The following is a 22,087-nucleotide window of genomic DNA, read 5'->3' as shown; positions in this document are numbered from 1 at the left end:
CCACTGGACCACCAGGGAATTCCTATGCATACTTTAAACTTACACATGTTATATGTAAATCATAGTATCTTAACACAGCTGGAAAAAAATTCTTTAACAAATATCATCCCAAAAGAATAAAAAAGTTTACAATGTGAAAGGATTTAAAAATAATTGAAAAATTTAAACATACAGGAAGTTTAATGTATTACCATATGTTTTAAATTTTAAGCCCTTGATGAAACACAAGATTTTAGGGGAAAATATGAATTACTGAAACTGACTAGATGAAGCTACTTCCTACCCCTGCCCCCTAACACCAGCTGCAGCATGTTAACAGTGACTGAGTGCTTAGGTGTTCTAGGTACCAAGTATGAACACAGTGATAAATGTGTTAACTTGTTTTTTTTCTAGTTTATTCCTCACAATAAATTAGAAATTAGGCAGGAACTATTATTATCCCATTTTACAGATGAAGAAATTGAGGCTCATGTAGATTAGGCAACTTGCCTAACGTCACATAGATAGTATCCAAGAGACTGAAAAAGCTATCAAAACTTACCTCCCCTTAGAACTCCAGGACCAGAAGATTTTACTAGTGATTTTTTAAAAAACTTTTTAATCCCAGGGAAACTATTAACTGTTTTAGAACATTAAAGAAATGGAAAGCTACCTAATCCATTTTATTTAGCATAAGTCAGATACAAAAATCTCATAAAATTATCATACATTTAACAACAAAAAAACCCAAAACTAAACCATAGACCACCATTTCCCAATCAGTTTTCCACATCAGAGCTATGGCTACTGAAATTCACCAAAATCTATTTCTGATGATAATCCTTGAACAATCCAGAAATAAAGCACACTTCCTTAACATAATAAAGATTATCTATCTTAAGCCAATATAATCCTCAATATAAATTTTAGAGACATTTCTATTGATATCAGCAACAAAACAGATGTGTAGAAATGCCCACTCCCCTTATTATTATATAACATTGGGCTTAAAAATGTAACTAAAATAAATAGGACATGAAATAAATAGGAAGTAGTATCAACAGAAAAAAATCAAAAAATATTTGCAGACAAGTTTCTACATGGAAAACCCAAGACTCAAAAGAGTAAGTCTTAAAAATAATAAAATAATCAGCAACATAATTGGACACATAGGCTTTTTCACACCATAATTACTGGTTTACAAAATAATGGAAAAAATGGACTAAATCTGCAATTAAAAATAGCAAAATATATAAAAATTTATTCAGGTACTTAATAAACATGTACTAAGCACCTATTATGTGCCAGTCACTGTTTTTAGTCCTGGGGTTACAGAAATGAATCAAGTAGACTAAGTGGCTACTTAGCTTACATTCAAGAAATGCAAGCATGAGACTTACACAGAGGTAGCTACAAAAGCCAGAGAGAGAATCCTACAAAATGACTTGAGTAAAAAGAGTCATGTACAACATTTTTTGATGAAACTATGAAATATTGAAAACACATCAATTTTTGCCAAATTCAACAAGTATAATTTATTTGTAATATTTATATAAATATTGTTGAACACTTGCAAATGATTTAACATGGAAAAAATGGGAAGAAACTACTTAAGAAAATTTGGGAAAAAAAATACAGGGATACACCACCAGATATCAGAACATACCATATAAAAGGATATAGTTAAATCATAGTAATTAAGGCTTTATGGTATTGTCACAAAGATAGATGGACCAATGGAACAGAATAGGTAGCCAGAAACAAACTGGTAAATTTAAGAATTAAACACAAGATAAAAAAAAATGCAACTTAAAAATGGGGAAGAATGGTACTGGCAAAATCGGTTTGCCAGGTAAGATAAAAAATTATTTTACAATCTCATCTCGGGACTTCCCTGGTGGTCCAGTGGTTGAGAATCCGTCTTACAATGCAGGGGACACCGGTTCGACCCCTGGTCAGGGAACTAAGATCCCACGTTTCGAGCGGCAACTAAGCCCACGTGCCGCAACTGCTGAGCCTGTGTGCCACGACTACTGAGCCCGCATGCTCTGGAGCCCACGTGCCACAACTAGGGAAAAGCCCACACGCCACAACTAGAGAAAAGCCCGCGCACCGCAATGAAGAGCCTGCGCACCACAACTGAGACCCGATGCAGCCAAAGAATAAATAAATATTAAAAAAACTCATCTCATACAATGTATCAAAATTATTAAAGATGGATTAAATAACTACATAAAAGATGGATTAAATAATTACATAAAAATGGGGGCTTCCCTGGTGACACAGTGGTTAAGAATCCGCCTGCCAATGCAGGGTTCGATCCCTGGTCAGGGATGATCCCACATGCTGTGGAGCAACTAAGCCTGTGCGCCACAACTACTGAGCCTGTGCACCACAACTACTGAAGCCTGCGTGCCTAGAGCCTGTGCTCTGCAGCAAGAGAAGCCACAGCAATGAGAAGCCTGTGTGCAGCAACGAAGACCCGACACAGCCAAAAATAAATAAATTAATTTAAAAAAAAATAATAATTACATAAAAAAGAAGTAAGACCACACAAACCAGGAGGAGATACAAGTATAAACTTGACTTTTGGATGAAAAAGGGTAGTATCAATAAAACAGATCACAAAGGAAAAGAAAAGATACCAGACTAAACATTACAAAGTTCTACACATCTAAAACCATTATAAGCACAATTAAAAGTCAAACTACAAATGTGGAAAATCCACCATAACTACTACTAATAAATGGTTAGCTTCTGTGCTACATAAGGATCTTATGCAGGTAAGGAAAGACTAATACTTCAATAGAAAAATTTGCAAAGACTATGAACAGACAATTCACAGCAGAGTAAATACAAAACACTGATAAATACAGGTATATGAAAAAAATGTTTCAACCTCACCAGTAAATCTACTTAGGAAGTCAGACACAATCCATCACATATTAAACTGGCTGATGTTAAGAATAATGGCTTTACAGTAAACTTATCACATGGAAAACAAAATACTCAAATTTTAAGAAATCTCAACTTTGAAGTACAGGAGATATTGGTGTAGGAAGACCATCCTCCTATTGTAAGTCACTTAGGAAATCACTTAGGGGCTGAAGTAATCAATGTAGTCTATTATTTCTGCAACTTCAACATATACAGTCAATATCCTTACAGTCCCTGGCACTATGTAGCATTAAATACACATTTCTTAATATTTCATTAAGTAAAATAAAAGCTGAATATTTAATAAAAACATTTTAATAGTTCAAAGCTATATTATGGTACAATATCACTAAGGAATCAATTCTTATTAGAACAGTATATAAAGCTGTCCAAAACTTGTATTACTCCATCTTCTGAAAAAACATGACCTTTTCATTAAAGTACAGTTTTTTGGTTTGTTGTTTTTGGCTGCCCGCATGGTATGTGGGATCTTAGTTCCTCGACCAGGGATCAAACCCAGGCCCCCAGCAGTGGAAGCGCAGAGTCCTAACCACTGAACTGCCAAGGAAGTCCCCTAAAGTACAGTTTTAACAATGAATAATTTCACTATAAAGGTATGCATGGAACAGTTATATTACATTACCATTTCAAAGCATTAATGTTTGCAGAAAAACTGCTTAATTCATATAAGTACTTTTTTCCCACCTGAAGATATTTCTTAAGCATTTAAGAAACAGCAATGTGTGAAGCTGGGGGTGACATTTTTCATTGTGTAAATGATCCTAAGACAAGAGCTGATATGAACACGTAAGCTAATAATGTAAACCAGGTATCATCTCTACCATCATCTTGTTTAGTTGATAAAACTGCCATTTTTTGAATAAAAACTTAAAAACTTAGCTAAGTGTCACAAGCCATTTTCAATACAGTAACAAAACAAGAGCTTTTTTCTTGCCTTTAGATAGATCCCATGAAGCATGTACTGAATATGCAGGTATTTGTTTCTCTGATAGAATAACGATGGTTGAGTGTGAGAATGCACATGTGTGTATGGTATGTTAGTGTGGGAATTTGTGGCCAATAGAAATGTCATGTCTTAGTAAGAATTAAAACAATCATTAGTTTACTTTAAAAAAATAAACCTTAGCTTACATTTTAAAATATTTAATTAGAAAAAACAAAACCATTCTAGAAATAAAGGAAATGAGCTACACTTTTAATGAGCACCTTATTCCTGAAATTAGGTACTGCAATTTATGGAAGTAATGGGACGTAAAATACCTGTAATAACAGTGGCATTAAGTTTCAGGTACTTACTGGGACTCAACCTCTTGTTTAATTTCTTGCCATTCTCCATATGGGTTTGATTTTTTATGAGCTTTGGGTTTTTCTTCATTTGGACCTGATGAGTTCTTCCCTTGGGTATCTTTTTCTTTCTGTGTTTCTGGTTCAGTTCCTTTATCACTGTTTTTATTTTTTTCCTGAAATGTCAAAGTTAAGAAATAATGAACTTCAAGCAAAACTGCCAGGACCAAAAATTTCTTTAACGTAGTCTTGGTATTGATTTATAAATAATACATTAACTCAATAGTTCAAATTTGCACGTAACACAACAAACGTACATAAAAGAACTTCTTTAATGCTTGATTAGGTTTTTCATTAAGTCTAAAATGCTAACACATCATGGCCAAGGCTGTTTTTTAAAATAATATAACATCATCCTATTAATGTTCTACCCCCCTCAGAGACACACACTGGCCTTTTATCCTCTCTTCTCCACTTTACTGCTTCTCTCCTTACTTACATGTCCAACAGTGACCTCCCTTTATACTGTGCCCCTTTTGAATTTAATGCCATGTCACTGGACCCTTCTATACCCATTATCTATTTAAAGAACTCCCTCAACAAATTAGTGTTAACTGAAATCCATCTTCATGTTGAGGACACTGCCAAAACCTCACTGGCCTGTACAACTGGTAATGATGTGAAATTAGAAAAAGACACACCCCTGAGGTAGAAGTAGCTCCCAAGGAGCCCCTGGCGAGGGCTGGTGCTTTTACGGCGCTTTTATCATCTGGAATAACAAAGCCCCGTGGCCCGGGTTAGCGTGTGGACCATGCATTAGATTTCAGCCTCTTCGTAAACTGCACAACCATGGGTGGCAGTCCTGGAACACTGTTTCGTTTGCAATTCTTTGAATGGATGTTAACTCATTCCCTTATGCTGCTGATAACATAGAAGTAGGAGACAGCATCAGCTTTCTCTTAGCCAACCTGACTGCTTCCAGGCCATGACATTTTTAAAGTAAGACATTTTTACTGAGGTCATGCAATAAATGCCTCCTCCTCTGAGGCTCATACCACCTTCTATACAGTTCTCTTCCATTCTTCCGCTCATGATCTAATGACCTCTGGCCACTACTCCATATATATATATTTTTAATGTTCACACTTAATTGTATGTATGTTTTTCCCTTTATTTATTTATTTATTTACTTTTCAGCCATGTGTCATGTGGGATCTTAGTTCCCTAACCAGGGACTGAACCCACGCCCCTGCATTGGAAGCACAGAGTCTTAACCACTGGACCTCCAGGGAAGTCCCCATTTCTCCATATCAAGTGATGACTCTGGCAACTCTGTATGTTCTCTCTGTTCAAATTCTTGTTGTCCACACTGTAAAGCAACTATACTCTAATAAAAATGAAACAAAACAAAAAACCAAAACTCTTGTCATCCCAGAGCTTAAAAATTCCCTACCCTCAGTTTTGTGACCCACAAAACCAATGACTTTGGCCTTCACTGTATTTCAGCCGCCTAATAAGATATTCTCCTCATATGTAGCACCTGGTGCATAGGTAGTATTCAAATATTAGATCCTCACACATATGTTCCTTTTAATTTGAATGAGGTCATCACTCAAAAATGCCCCACTTACGAAATCTTAAACTCCAAAAGCCCACCCTCTGACCACAATGTTATTCTTTTGGCTTTCTGGCTCGCTTACTTCTACAATACCTCCTACCCAACATCGTTACCATCTCTACTACTTTAATTTCCTGTGTTCTGAGTTTGTTAGTCTCATCTAGACTTTACATTCTTCGTTATCAGGCCCCAGCCCACAGAGAATCACGTTATAAATATTCTTTTGCTAGCACCCTTAAAATATCTTTGTCCCTATGCCTGTCTATTGCGTAGGACCTAAAAATCTCCAACACAAGTCTATCCAACCATTAGTTTGTCAAGTGTTACAAAAAAAATCACACAACCATACAAACTGATGAGATTTCAGAATTTATGACATCCAATTTCAGCAGAGACTTTAACACTGCTTAGTAATGTGTCTCCAGTTATTTCTTCTCCTGGTCCCCTTAGTGATTATTCAAAATACATATTCAGCTCCACAGGGTTGAATTAATAATTTTATATTCATATCATGGAATACTATCCATCCATTATTTTAGTACATGAAGACTTAACGATGTCTTTGTGACAGATTAAATTGGAAAGTGATAATAAAACCTTATTACAGTATGACTCCATACCTTGTTTAAAGCAATGTACAAGTCTGAATAGAAAATTATAGACCAGTAACATCAAGGTATTATACTGATTTCTCTGGGAAGCGGCAGGATTATAGTTTGTCCTTCTTTGTTTATCTGTATTTTGTAATATTTTGTTTGCTTGAAGTTAATAATATCTGTCCCACGCTGGATGCTGGGTTACCTAAATTTCACTATAAACATTGTAAGGTACCTACTACACAAGAGCTTTGCTGCTGCTCTTCTATACACTGGATACATTCCTCACCCCTTGGTGGGACTTAGGGTGAGGGGTAGGTTCAGAAGTTGCAGGCAATGACAAGACCCTAGGTAAGGCTGGAAGTGCCCTCTCTCCAGCATCCTGGATATTCCTTCACCTCTCAGGCCAGTACTCAACCATGGATCAATGCTATGTATCTTGTCTGCTTTGGCACCCAGGCTCCTGAGTGTTCCTGGAAAGGTCACAAAAGCAGGAGGACTAGCGATACTATTAACACTATTAAAATGTCTGTTCTACTTTCCCACCATGGTTGGGCACTTAGCACCACCACCTGTCAATCCTCTTACTTAGTTCATTTCTTCTCCCACCCTGGCTCAGTGATTATTTTAGTCTGTTAATGTTGTCAAGCTCCCCAAAGCTTCTCACTCTCAGCAAGCAATCTTGATTTCTTTATACATGAGTAAGTTGAGGCTAAAAGGCAGAACTCTTCTTTCCTGACAGCAAATCATCCATAGCCATACCTTATAGAAAATGAAAACCTTACCTTCTTACAGAAAACGAGTTTATTCCTTGTTCAAGACCAACCTATCCACTCACCCTTGCTGGTATTCCCTTTCTACCTCCTTTGGAGTCCCTCTTAAGGAAAACATCACCACCACAAATCTCTCACAATTAAAAGTCAGTATGTAGCCACCATCTTATCATCTAATTTCTACTTTTCACTTCACATCCAAACCACATATACACTGTGAACCACTTTTCATCCTCCTGTAATCTGAGTTTTCCCACCTAAAACTCTGGTATAGCTGCTAGAAGGATATCAAGGACTTCCTTACTGCAAAATTCAATGGACATTTTTCCTTTTCTAGACCTAGTTAATGCCTGATGTTCTCTGCTCCTTTGGCTTCTGGGATACTGAATTCTTCTGCTTCTCAGCATACCTTCCTAATCATTCTTTCCTCATTCTGCCTTGTGGGCTCTTTTCTCTCCTGTACTTAAATGTTTAATGTTCCCCAAGGTCATTTCCCTAGGTTACTTCATCCACTCTGAGACTTAAATTACTACCAGTATGTTGATGATACTCAAATTAACATTTCTAGCCTAGACATTCATACTTGCGTGTTCAGACAGCTCTCTGAATGTTACAGAGGCATTTCAAACTTAGGAGGTCTACAAATGAATTTACTATATTGTTATCAAATAGATATCAATAAATGATACAACCATTTATCTGGGTGCCAAAATGCATCTCTTGGTTTTATTTCTATCTTCTCCCAGAAAGCTGAAGAAAGTCTGTAGATCTTTTCATAAATTAACAAACTGTTGTAAAGAGTAAATCAAGAACTTACCTTAAACTTTATTTTTAGCTTTTGCGTTTCTGTAGAGACCTCTCCTTTTTTCCCTCCCTTTTCCGCTTCTTGTTCCCCATCAGAATCACTACGTGAATCTGATAATTTGGACTCTTCTAGGGTGCCAAGTGACTTTTCATTGACTTTACTAGAAAGCAGATCGCCAGAGTGTGGAATGAAATCATCAGGTTTTTCCCATCTGGATTCTATTCAACACATTTTAATAGTCATGTTATTTAGTTACCAATTCTATTTAGAAGTAATTCCCAATATAATGTTTCCTGTTACTTACAGTATATTAAGTGACAACACTGCATCTGTTTCACACCATCACTTGATCAAGAAGATAATAAATAAGAGATCCCAAAGGTCTTGCTATTATCTTTCAGAAATTAAATTCAAGCAATCTGGATTCACTAGATGTATAAACTACAGCCCCAATGGAAAGAGACCTAACAACTGGTAATACTTTCTGAGGACTCAAAATTGAACCAACACCAGTTTCAGGAAACATCGTAATGGGCACACATGAGATTTACTGAAGTTATTTATCACAAAATTTCCCTGGGATCTTCATAAAGTGGAATAATATGGCGAAGATCTGAATGAATATAATTTGTCATTTTATAATAAGGGGAAAAAAAAAATCTCAGTTGAACTCTACTGCCACCCAGTGGTTTCTTGGGCTTTTAGTAAAATGATAGTTCTAATTATCCGCAGTTACTCTCTATTTTTAGTTTAATAAAAGGGACAGGGATTCTAAAATTTATTGTTCAACTGGGAAAGTTTTAAGAGTAAAGGGGGCTCTATTAATAATCACATTGATCCAGACATACACTGAAATTGTTGAGGGAAAATCAGTATGTATAGTCCCTTATTAATTACAGGGTTCTTTCCAGCACTAATAAAAAATATTACTTTTTCCTTGTCTTTATTTCACATAAGTAATAAAAGAACTTACAAGAAATAATTGGTTAAGCATCTAATATGTACCAGGCACTGTTTGGGGAACTTTAGAGACGCATGACCATCATGAACTCACATAGTACAGGATCAGCTCTACTTAAGAGCAAATATAGGCTCAGTGACTTACCCACAATCATAGAGCTGGTAAGGGAAGCTGTGCGTTGAGCTCACTCAGATCTAACTCTATAGTTATATGTTATTTTATCTTTATAAGGATTCAGTACATCAAGTTTACTGAGGTAGAAGCATTGTCATCATTGGGCAGGCTGGGTATCTACTTGGAGGTCAAAAGGGCCTTTTCCTCCTAAAAGACTTAATGCTATGTAGCAGTCTTTGGATAGCAGGAATTAAAAAACAAACAAACAAACAAAGCTCAAAGTTACACCAATACTATAGCTATTTTGGTAAATTTAATTGCAGAAGAAACCAACTATAATTACTGGAAAGACTAGTTTTATGAAATTAGATAAAATCTTAATTTGAAAAACTTAGATAATAATTAGGTAATAATTATGCATGTTTTCTAAATATTTATATAACTGAAAATTATTAAATTAGTAAAAGTGAAAATTAGACAGTCTTAGCCACTGCTAAAATAGCTTCAGTTCTGCTTTTTAAAATAGGAGAAGGCAAGTTGAATGAGGTGATCTTCCAAGGTAATGATTATATTTCTAAAATAATCACGATAAAAACCAATGATGGTAGAGAAAGTAAAAATGATTTTCAAAGTAAAAAAATTTGTGAATGCAGTATCACTTGAGAAGAACAACACATGGCTCAGTGTATTATAGAAATCTTTTTGCTTTGCCATTGTATTAATGTTTTTAAATTATAGTTTGGTCCATTTTTTTTGGTAATGTTTTTAAATTATAAAAAATACGTACTTGCTACAGAAATATGTTTATTACTATACTAAAATTCTCAGGTTCAGACAATTCATCGGCAGGCTAATAAGCAGTGTGAGGTACAATTTTAGACAGCTTAAGAGATAAACAAAGGTAATACTTACCCCCCGTTTCTGTATTATAATAATAGGTATAGCCATTTTCACTTAAACCTTCTACCCAAACGGTCTTCACTGCCGTCTAATGGGAGGAAAAAAACCAGCATAAACTGAAGATGTGGTCATATATTAGATAACTAAGGCAGAGTCAGCCAACCTTTCCTTTCCTCTTGACACCTGGCAGTTAGGGGTGGTGATACTGATCATGGCCAGGAAGCTTGATTTGTGTTCATCATGAGCCACCTTTCAGGGAGGGAATGCCTTGCCTCTGAAAGCCAGGAACAGTTCTTTGCAGACTGACAGGGACATGTAAATGGCAACTGACTGCAAACCAACTAATAATATTTGCCCTGCGTGGACGTTTAGGGTAGACATCACTTTTCCACCACCATCCACCCTTTTAAAAAAAGGACTATAGAAAGAAAGGAACAAAGGGGGTTGGGGAGACAGGGAGGCTTATCTGGAAGTAAATTTGCTTAATCAACCCTACAAAAATCCCAGAAGCCAATCACTTAAAAGAATTAAAACAAGACTATTAATGTGCTTCAGTTACCTTTTTTAAGTTTCCTTGAAATCCTTCAGGTTTCTCCCACTGAGATGCTTAAAACAAAATATATTGCATTTGTAAAATCTTCCCCCCAAAATTTAATTTGGCAAAAAATTACAAGATATTCAACGTGAACGAAACGCTACGTGTCTACAGATTAAAACATAACTGAAAAATAAAAAGAAACAACATACATCCCAGTAGTCCTGTGAAGAATACATGTGGATGCTACGTAACCAAGACGGAAGGACAGAATGAAGGATAAGAAGTTACTGGTCCTTCACAAGAAGTATTAGAGCTAGGTAGGGCTCCTCTTAAAGATTTCTTGGAATTCAGGCTTGATCAATTTTGACATCTTGGGGCAGGGGAGAGTGAGAGATGGAATGAATGACTCCAAAGAGGAATAAGATGAAGAATGCAGGAATTAAAAACAAATATTGCTGAGAGCAAGAGTATATAAAGTAGGATGGTGAACAAAGGCAGCAAGGAATAGGCACCAGAAGAGAGAAAAAATGTAATTAATAAATAATTTCTATGTAAATTTGAGAAAGACTTATAATCCCTAGCATACAATTATTTATGGTTCACTGCTGAACAACAACACGCACTTCACTTACGGCTCAGTGCAAACTCTCAGAGATTACTATTCCTATGTCGTCAAAAACTGACTGTGATTCTAGAGATCTTAATAATTTCCATAATACTGGTAGCCCAAGGTTTTCTTCGTGATTAACTCTCTCATCTCATTTCCTACCTTCCTGACCATTCTTACCGTTTCTTCTACCATTCCTTTAATATATGTACCACCCACCCTTTCCACTTGCTCTCTTCTTTCTCCTTGTGACCTCATACACTCCTAAAAGTTAAAATATTTACAAAGTTTTATTGAGAAAATATAAAGCTATAATTTATTTGTAAGGAACCCACTATTAAGTCTTTAATTATGACCTGGAGTCACTATGAGAAGGGTACCTTTTTAAAGGGCACATAATTTTTTTTTACCAGTGGCAAAAACGTAAAGTTAGTCTTTCATTGTTTAAACGTTCCAATATTAACTAAAAGTCCTAACACAAAACAAACTGTCAGTTCTCATTCTCTACTATTTTTATGCCTAAATGACTTACCTCCTGTGATAAGATCATAATAGTAATGGTAACCCTCAGAGGTTATGCCTTCTACCCATCTGCCCTTTGAAGGGTCTTTTTTCTTCTTCTTCTTTTCTTTCTGCTGATTTGATGCAGAGGTGGGTGGGATAGTGCTGGTTACTGGTGACACGCTTGGATCTGAAATTTCTGAAGAAAGATGAGAGAAGGGTGAAGTAGCTGATGTAAATTTTTTTTCCTGTTATAAAACACTAATAGGGCTTCCCTGGTGGCGCAGTGGTTGAGAGTCCGCCTGCCGATGCAGGGAACGCGGGTTCGTGCCCCGGTCCGGGAAGATCCCACATGCTGCAGAGCGGCTGGGCCCGTGAGCCATGGCCGCTGAGCCTGCGCTCCACAACGGGAGAGGCCACAACAGTGAGAGGCCCACGTACCACAAAACAAAACAAAACAAAACAAAACCACTAATAATTTTATTCCAATTAAAAGCCTGACAAGATTGTTTTTGGAACTTGACTCGTTATTACAAAGCCTATTTAGAAAGTTAAACATGTAAGAATATAAGAATATCCTGGAGAATTATAAAAAAGAAGTGATAAGGGGAATCTAGTCCTACTAGATATTAAAACATTCTGAAACTCTGATTAAAAAACCAATAGTGTAAAACTGATCCAGGAGTAGACAAACATATGACTGAAACACAATAGTACAGAAACAGTTCCAACTGCATATTTCTGGTATTTCTTATTAGAAAAAAAAAATTTAACAAATGATGTTGGACTGACTGGTTAATTATTTGGGAAAAAGTAAATTTATTCTCCACTCCCTGCTCCTCCCATGTTTTTACATCAATATAAATTTCAGATCAAAGATATTTACAAGAAAAAACAAAAAGTAAAATAATGTTAAATTTGACTGCATAGAAATTCAAATATTTGGTATGGCAAAAATAAAAACAACAAAAAAAACATAAGACAGACAAATGATAAATCTTTACAACAAATATGACAGAGGATTAATGTTCCTAACAAAGATCCCTTACAAATCTAACATTTTAACACAAAAGTGGGCAAAAAGTACAAAGGTACTTTAACACTTAACTTCACTAATATCCAAAGAAATGCAAATACATACAATTTTTTTTTGCATTAGATCAATAATACTGAAAAGAATGACCAAATCCACAGTTAGTCAGTATGATCTATCGGATATCTACATGGGTATAAAAAATGGGTAGTTTTTATGGCTTTGCTTTTTTCCAAAGGAATAATTATTCCCAACATCAGTTAATAAAATAATTTTATTTCTAGAAAAAGTATAAATCAGCCCAACATTTGTGAAGACAGCTTGATTTAATCAATATACAAAATATATTTACACTTAAATCTGCAATCTCACTTCTAGAAATCGAGCCTACAGAGATAAATGTGAAAACATGCCTACATAAGGGTGCTCACTGAAACATTCTTCCTAACAGTAAAAAACTCCAAGGAACCTAAATGTTAATCAGGAAGAGACTAGTTACATAAATTATGGCATTTTAATGGCATCCTATTATGGCATTTTATACCCTTTATTGAACACTTGTTACAAGTGGTCATAGTAATTCATACTATTATGTTACTTAATTTTAGTAAAAATTGAAAGTCGTATCACTAGCAAGAGGCGATTTTGGTTGACCCCAAAGCTTGTGTTTCTAAACGCTCTGTAGCCACTAAAAATAATGTGTATCTTTAATTATTTAAAAGAAAAGACATATTTGACATATCATTTAGGGAAGAAATAAAACCACCCCCAAACAGACCACAGCATAAAATGTACAGTATAACTTTATTTAAAAAATTCTAAAGATGTCTGGAGAAATCTTAAAAGCAGCTAGTTTTAAAAACTCTCTTCTTTGCCTATACTGTTTCACTTTTAAAGGAATACATATTCTATTTAGAAAACAAGGCTATGAAAAACATTTGATAGGAAAAATCCAATTAAATATAAAACACTAAGATTTATTTGCTCATAGGGCAGCATAATAGAATCTCCCGATCTACCTAATTGATGAGATGAATTTTCAACTACGTCTTTAATTCTGCAGGAATGCCTACAATCCTTTTTCCCCTTAAAATGAACATAAAGCTTTAACCTTGTAGAAATACTACTACCCCCACCTTTTAACTAATAATGTCCAGGATATTTTAAAAGTCTGGTCACGGACTTCCCCGGTGGTGCAGTGGTTAAGAATCCGCCTGCCAATGCAGGGGACAGGGGTTTGATCCCTGGTCTGGAAAGATCCCACATGTCACGGAGCAACTAAGCCTGTGTGCCACAACTACTGAGCCTATGCTCTCCAGCCCATGAGCCACAACTACTGAGCCCACATGCCACAACTACTGAAGCCCATGAGCTCTAGGGCCCACGTGTCACAACTACTGAGCCCGCGTGCTGCAACTACTGAAGCCCACGCTCCTAGAGCCCGTGCTCCGCAACAAGAGAAGCCACCACAATGAGAAGTCCTTGCATTGTAACGAAGAGTAGCCCCCACTCGCCGCAACCAGAGAAAGCCTGTATGCAGCAACGAAGACCCAACGCATCCAAAAAAAAAAAAAGTCTGGGCACAACTGTTCTTATGTGATGAGGGCAACACCAATTAACTTAACTGTTACTCTGCTTAAAAAGTTAATCAAAAGCAGATTTTGTTAGAAAGTAAAGAATACCATTCCATGTTGACTACTGCAACTGTTATGCAAGCTCAAAAACTGAGATCTGGTTTCAGGATGATGGATTTGTCATGGAAGAAATGCTTTATAGAAAGTTACCAACTTAAAGTCTAAATTCAGTGACAAGATAGATATACACCACTTAAATAATGCCTTTTATCTGGAAATGAGTTATCCTCACACCCTCAAATTATCTACCTTCTTGCTGGCGAGCATGTGGTAAAATGGGAGCCTTCATACACTGCTGGTGAGAATGTAAACTGGTTCAACCACAGAGGAAAAAAATATGGAGGTTCTTCAGAAAATTAAAAAATAGGTCTACTATACCATCCACCAATTCACGTCTGGGTATATACCCAAAGGAAATGAGACTGGATTGTGAAGAGATATATACTTATTGCAGCATTATCACAGCTAAGTTATTCATAGCTAAGATAGGAAACAGCCTAAAATGCCCATCAACAGATAAGTGGATAAAAAAACATGTGGCATGCATACATACACACACACACACACACACACACACACACAAATTCAGCCATAAGAAGGGAGGATACCATGCCATTTGCAACAACATGGATGAACCCTGAGCACATTATGCTAAGCGAAATAGGCCAGATACGGAAAGACAAATACTGTATGGTATCACCTGTATGTGGAATCTAAAAAAGTCAAACTTGTAAAAGACAGAGCAAAATAGGGGATGGGGGAGTGGAGGGATAAGACTGATGTTGTTTAAGGGTACAAACTTGCAATGAATAGTAAATAAGCCAGAAGTCTAATGAACAATATAATGAATATAGACAATGATATCATACTATAATTATGTAATATGATAAATACTGCTACAATGGCAATCCCATTACAATAAATGTATCAAAGTAACACACAATGTTACATACATGTCCAATATATTCAATAAAAAAATTAAAAAGTAAAAAAAAAATCTACCTTCTAGTAGTAAATTCACTTAATTTGTCCACACAAGGTTAATTCACTATAATTCAATTATATAAATAAACATGATTCATAGTTTTGACCATATAGATAAAGTGACCGGGGGTTATAATGCAAGGCCAATTTTTTAAATGAATAGATCCATTTAGCCAAATAATTAGAATACATAAAAACTCAAGTGTCTCGGAAATGAACCGCTGACCTACGATAGAGCAAGGACTAGGAAACCCCAAGAGTAACACAGTTGTTGTGAATGGAGGTATTGAAAGATGAAGATTTAAAAGCAAAACGAAAGTGCACGAGCAAAAGTCCCACAGTCTAAATAGGGCTGTGATGTACAGGCAAAGCACTAAGAGTACACCGAGTGTATAACCTCTCTATGGAAACACTAAGAGCTCACTTAGCATGACCTCTGATGTTACTTTTAGAACGTGCTGGCTCCTTTTTTACCTGACTCTAAGCCAAGCCTTTTCAAATCCTCTTGGTATGCTTTCAGGGCAGCTGCCTCCATTGCAGCAAACTCCTTTGATGCCTTTTCTTCTTCCTTTGCCTTATCCAGGCTTTTCTGTTTAATCTGCGTAAGACACATATAAAAGTGAAAGCTAGATAAAGGGCTGATATTTACATAGAGAAATTGGCAAAGAAAGAAACAAACTAGATTACCTCACTGATCCTCCTTGCCACATTTTCCTTATGGTTCTTTCCTCTTTCATGAAATTCAATGCTCTTGAAGATTATAAAAAAAAAAGAAAATACAAAGGAAAACTACACATAACGTTCACAGCAAAGTAACAGTAAATAAAGATATGGAACATAACAAAATTGAATTACAATTGGCAGGAAAGATAAAAATAATTCTAATGCAAACTGGTCCTTTTTATCAAATAATGCTAAGGAACTAAACCACACTATTATTATGCCCTCTGACTAGGTTTCCTTTGGTGCTTAAAATAAACTATGATGACCATATTAATAGAGAAATATACAAGGTACCCTTGATGACTAATCTAGTGAATATTGTAGAGAGGACTCAAACAAGACATGAAGCCAAAGGAGGAGTGGAAAAAAAAATGTTAACTTCAAGAAACACCTCTCAACATAAAACGTCAAAACCCGCGAATCTCTAGAATTTGTACTGCTCTACTTGCCACATTAGGTAAAAGACACAGAGAATAAACAATGGTTCTTAGAACCGTATTCCTCCAAATTGCGAGAAAAGTAGATGTTAAAAAACTCCTCCTAAATTGTAAACAAATACTATTACTATGTGGTAATGGTACAAAATGTAAAACTTCTATGCAGGGCAATTTGGCACTATCTGTCAAAATTAGGCTGCTGTAATAGAGAACAAAGAAGCTCCTTATATATTGATGATGAAAGAGCTCCAGCATATGGTGTCCAATTAAAAAAAAAAAAAACTGTGATGCACGGCAGTGTAAACAGCATGCTACCTTCTATGCATGCTGGAATCAGAACCTGTATCTATATGCCTATAGAAACAATGGACGGAAAGACAAGAAAATTTAAAAAGTGGTAACCTATGAGGAATGATGGTAAATGGATGGATGGGGACAGAGTTGGTGAGTGAATGCTATTACCTATTTAACAGCCAGAATGCCCCCTAAATTACAAATGTGTTGTTGTATGCAGTAAGAAATTTTTGGTAACTTTTCAAAATAAGTTTTGTCAGTCAATTCTTATCTAACACATTTGCTGATTATTCGAAAGTACTGCTGTGAATTCCTCTTTAAAGTGTGACTTCATAAAGCAAACATTCATCCTCTATTTTTCATATGTTCGTTTCCTAAAGTTGGTTATACTACACAAAGAATATTTAAGGCCTGTTCAAAAACAAATTAATTTTGTTTCTAAAGGTTAAATCAATGTATATTAGCAATTCAAGAAGATGAAGAAAGACTATCCCAGAAGGAATTATTTACTCTAGATCGTTGGTCCCCAAACTTTTTGGCACCAGGGACCGTGGAAGACAGTTTTTCCCTGGGGTGGGTGGTGGGTGGTGTTGGTCCAGGCAGTAATGTGAGCGATGGGGAGTGGCTGTAAATACAGATGAAGCTTCACTGGCTCGCCCGCCGCTCACCTCCTGCTGTGCAGCCCGGTTCCTAACAGGCCCTGGACCAGTACCACTAGAGGCCTGGGGGTGGGGGACCCCTGCTCTAGACAACTCAAAAACACTGAATTGCTTGGATACTTCCAGGGAAGAGACTATCAGTGATTTGTGTAGCTTTTAAAATTTGTGGCATTTTTTTTTTTTTGTAAGGATGGCTAAGTCAAACAAAATAGTCAAGAACTTTAGCAACTATTCAAAAAGACAAAAGTAAAGCAAGACAAAACTGAAAAGAAAAAATCCTTAAACTCTTTGCAGATAATAGTAATAAATGTCTATCAAAGAAACATAACACTGTTAAAGATGGGGCTACTGTTCTTCTGTGCATCCCACTCTACCAAATAATAAGGATATGAATATACATTTAAAAGATACCCTACCGTTTATGTACTATGTACATAGAGCATGACACGCATGAGATGGGGAAAAAACCAAAAATCAATGGTGCTTTTTGTTTCATGTCTTAAAAGCTGAATTTGGACTAAGGCATACAGTAATAATGTGCTTAAAGGTTCCTATTTTCATATTCCATGACAAAGGTAACAATGTTCTTTCAAATTTAAGCATTTAGAGATATAAAGCTCTGCATCAAACATATTTAACTATCTCTAGAACAGAAAACATACAAGAAAAAGTACAATAATGTCGTTTCTTTCTACATATTAAGGGCTTTCTGCTTTTACTTTTCTTTGTACATGACAACATTACAAACAGCACCATCATAACGTAGGTGTTTCATAAACATTAATGCAATTACCCACGCTATGTCCAGTTCCTTAATGTGACTGAAGGGCCACAGAGAAATAATTTGGCTTAGTACAAAATCAAATTTGGGCTGATGAAAAAGAGGCGGCTCACAGCTTTCCTACAAGGAATGAAAAGACAACAAAAGTTGTTCGATGTTTTGAAAAATCAAGAGCAATGTATATGAAACTGTTTTGTAAGCTCTGAGTTTAGATCAAAAAGGAACATTTCACATGAATACAATATTATGAGAATATTTAATAGAGCAATTATCATACAGGCCTATTGTCCGCTATCCAGCACTTGCAGTAATCACAGAACTTCTTTGGTTGGGACTTCCAGTAGTCTGCCCTGGAAAAGGAAAAACAAGTTTAAGTTTATTTACAATTTAAATTTTAAAAGGTAAATTTTTGCATGATTTACAACTTCTTAAAGAGTCCGAAATATAAGCCTCTGCTGCTGAATCTTGACTTGTTACACACAGCACCCTGCTTTATTATTTAGCTGACTGAAATCAGTCAAGTGAAATTGGGAGTGGAAAAAGTCTGCAACGGATTTAAAACGCCCTTAAACAAAATAGCTTTTTTAAAAATGCCTCATTTGTTACTGTCATCAGTGTTAAGAAATAAGGAACATATTGGAGAAGATTATCTATTCTTTCCATTCCTTTCTGGCATTTTTGGAGATTACTGTTAATTGAAACATGAAGAAACTCATAAAGTTCACTTTAAATCAAGTTATTTCTACCCGAAGAACAAAACATAAGACACCTCTGGTGGGAGGCCGTGGCTCCTCTGAGACTATCAGTTAATACAGTTTGTTCTTGAGCCTCATGGCAAAAGAGAGTTGGAAAAGCCAAAGGATCTCTCGGCCGGCAAGACCAAAAAATAAAAAATAAATTCATAGGCTAACCAAGGCTGGCCGCTTCTAGTAGGCGGAGGAGGCAGAGGTGGCCGCAGCCCAACCCTACAATTTCACAATACCCCACGGTTCAAACGCTACAGAAACCAGAAGGATGCTCTCGGCCCCCAACCGTGTAGGTGGCGGGAGCGCTCCGTCGCTTTGCGGCGGCCGTCCAATCTCCAGGGGCCGCCAGCCTCCCTCCCAGAGCCCGTGCTCCAGGCCCCCGGGGCGCTCTGCGGGGTAGCATTCCCACCCCGCCCAGAAAACCGGCCCCGCCTGTCCGCTGCCAGCCCCGAGCGAGTTAAAGGAGCGTCCGTCACGCCCCCCGGCCGAGAGCGGGGGGAGAGGGGTGGTGGCGGAGCGAGAGACCCGGAGGGGGAAAGGGCCGCCCGGAGAAACAAGACCTCGTTGTTTAGAGCCTGAGACCCGACTCACATGACAGGACCAGCCGCTCCGCGGGTCGTTCCGGGCCCGGCTGAGGCTCACGTTCCCCACGCGGGGCGAGTCGGAGCCCAGCTCACCGCGAGGCCCACCGCAGCCTCCGAGCCCGGACACCTCCCTTCTTCCCCGGGACCAGTGTTCCACGGTTCCCAACTACGGGTGCCCAGACGACTCAATCCGCGTTCGAAATTTCCTCTCCTTCCCCTCCCCCTCCAGGGGCGGTACTCCCGGCTGCGGAGAGGTGGGGTTGCTATAAACGGGTTGAGGTCACCGAGAAGGGGCGAAGGCGCGACGGGACCTGAGCTGAGAGACGGGAAGCTCAAGCCTCACGTCCCCGCATCATCCCGCCTTCTCTTTTTCCCTGAGATCCAGAACCTCCACCCTTCTTCTAGGCTCGCTGGCTCGTGGCCGAGGAGCTCGCGCGCCGCCTCCGCCCCGAACGCAAACAGCTGTTCCCAGAGACGTCGCCGCCCTCAACTTTGCCAACTAGTCCGCACGCACTTTGACCAGCAGAGCAGCCCGGACCTGTAGGCTGGGGGCCGTTGGCGGAGTTAAAAAAAAAAGAGGTGAAACAGCTGGTTTCGGAGCCGAGAGTCGCTTGGCTTGGCCTCAGAACTTTCCTGAGGCGGCGGAGCGACCCAGCCCCGCCCCCCGGACGCCCGCGCGCTCGGGTCGGGCGCGTTCCCTGGCTCGCGAGCGCGTGGGCAGTGGCGGTAGCGACTCGGGTGGCGCAGAGGCGGCGGCGGCTGGAGTGGCGGTGGGCGGTGGAGCGGAGGAAGCGGCGGCGTTTGCGCTTGTCAGGTGAGTCACCGCAGCTATGTTAGCAGCACTTCCCATATGGTCTAGCGGTTAGGATTCCTGGTTTTCACCCAGGCGGCCCGGGTTCGACTCCCGGTATGGGAACGTTGTGTCCTTTTTAGAAATGGACTGGGGACTAACTCATTTTTATTTCCAGTGGCTCTAGCTCTTTTTTCCTGCCCCCTACCCCAGGTGATTTCGTGGAAAACGCGCGTTAGAGTAGTTGTTAGTGACGCCGTGAACTGGGCTGCGGCTTTGGGAGACACGAGTGCCGCGCCGGGCGGGCTGGAGGAGCGAGTGCACGCAGGGTTTCTTTGCTCCTGCCGGAGGCTGGCGGGGCTGAGCGGCGGGGAAGAAGTTTCACTTTCCCCGGGGCCGCCCTCCCGCCCCTCCGGCCCCCGGCCGTCCCCTCCAAGCGCTCGGGAGGTGATGATTAACTCTGGCCTCGCCTTATCTGCCCCCAGTGCCCCCTTCGGGCCCACACCCTCCTCCTCGGCCGGCCCCTTCTGACGGTCCCAAGCGAAGCGGGGCGTGTTGCCCCCTGCCCTCGGCGCCCGGGAGCCCGCGCCCGGCTTGAAGCCCCGTTGTCTCGGCCGGGTGTTGACTAGAAACACCCCCGACACAAAGCAGCCCCCTGGCAGGGGAGGGGGGGCGCGGGGAGGCGCCGAGGGCGGTCCGGAGATCCTCAGTGCCCGCGGGTGCGCTCTCCTGACCGCGCAGCTGCCCGCGGCAGCCGGATTGGCCGCGTGTCCACCCCGGGCTCCCGCGGCGCCCGAGCCCCGCCCCGAGGCCGGCCTGCGAGGTCATCCCAACTTGACATCGGGGGCGCCGGCCGTAGTTCTCAGAAAGTACCCCAGACTCCGGAGCCACAGACTTCAGTGTTTCTGCTCGGGAAGGCCTCTGGGGAAGGGCGTCCGTCCCGTTCTCCGCCCACGCCCGTCCCTCCACCCCCCCCCCCCCCAAAACACACACACGCTGTGGAGAAGAAAAATACCACCAGGATGAGATGTCTTTAAAGAAGAAATGTGACTTTCCAAAAGGGTCTAAAGTTTTGAGCGCCGCGGATAGAAAATCCTGGGGTGGAGGTGGGGCTTGGAAGAGAGAAAATTGGCCGGAGACTGGGGAGGGGATGTTATAACAAAGTTTCACTGTATTTTTAAATATAGAAGCCCTGTGTTTATTACAAAGAAGGGGCAGCTGTGTCAGCAGCATGTGAGCTGTAAATGAAACAAAAGCGTTATCTTAAATGCAAGCTGAAATTAGAAAATGGGGTGAGCTCTAATGTTTAGTCTGTTGGGCCTCCGGGAACAAATGAAGAAGGAAAAAGTGGCTCTTGTGGACGGGTCTTTGGTCAGTGCCATTGAGAAGAGCAGAAGGGTTAGTTGTTAGTATGTGCCTTCCCAAACTGTGTTTGATAGTTTTAACTGCACAGTGAATTTTGAAAGAATCTGTTAATGTGGACAGTATGATGAAGGATGAATTACTTTCACATTGTAAATAAACTTCCACTAAACTAAACTAAAATGTTTTAGATCATCTTCATTAGTTCAAATATTTGAACGTTTTCTCTACACCGAGCATCATCAGAAACTCTTGGAAGTTAACTGATGTTCAGGTTCTTCATGTTAGGAGGTTTTGGAGAGAATCCTGAATGGAGTCGTATTTTGGCCCTTTTGATTAGCTGTATGACCTTGTGATAGATCTTTCACCTTCTCTGTGCTCTGGGTTTAGAGCCATAAATTCTTGATAATACATACCACTCACAAA

General features: G+C 39.2%; 1 protein-coding gene across 2 annotated transcripts in view; it reads right to left on the bottom strand.

The window, feature by feature from the left end:
- WBP4 (WW domain binding protein 4) overlaps nucleotides 1-19,702 on the bottom strand; it is a 30,813-nt gene extending 11,111 nt beyond the window's left edge. The window contains exons 1-10 of one of the 2 annotated variants that reach the window (XM_079722122.1): nucleotides 19,517-19,702; nucleotides 18,457-18,529; nucleotides 18,192-18,299; nucleotides 15,973-16,035; nucleotides 15,760-15,883; nucleotides 11,666-11,833; nucleotides 10,548-10,594; nucleotides 10,001-10,076; nucleotides 8,026-8,231; nucleotides 4,234-4,397 (exon numbers count right to left, since the gene is read on the bottom strand). In XM_079722122.1, coding sequence (XP_079578248.1) covers nucleotides 4,234-4,397; nucleotides 8,026-8,231; nucleotides 10,001-10,076; nucleotides 10,548-10,594; nucleotides 11,666-11,833; nucleotides 15,760-15,883; nucleotides 15,973-16,035; nucleotides 18,192-18,299; nucleotides 18,457-18,529; nucleotides 19,517-19,518 — 1,031 coding nt within the window. In that variant the 5' untranslated portion in view covers nucleotides 19,519-19,702. The remainder of the gene's footprint in view (nucleotides 1-4,233; nucleotides 4,398-8,025; nucleotides 8,232-10,000; nucleotides 10,077-10,547; nucleotides 10,595-11,665; nucleotides 11,834-15,759; nucleotides 15,884-15,972; nucleotides 16,036-18,191; nucleotides 18,300-18,456; nucleotides 18,530-19,516) is intronic. The other variant, XM_079722123.1, reaches the window with a different exon arrangement.
- Nucleotides 19,703-22,087: the final 2,385 nt, after the last annotated feature.

The sequence above is a fragment of the Hyperoodon ampullatus genome (assembly GCF_949752795.1).
Source record: "Hyperoodon ampullatus genome assembly, chromosome: 16".
NCBI classification, from domain to species: Eukaryota; Metazoa; Chordata; class Mammalia; order Artiodactyla; family Ziphiidae; genus Hyperoodon; species Hyperoodon ampullatus.
The sequence above is the reverse complement of the archived record's forward strand: the minus strand, read 5'-3'. Positions and strand labels throughout refer to the sequence as shown.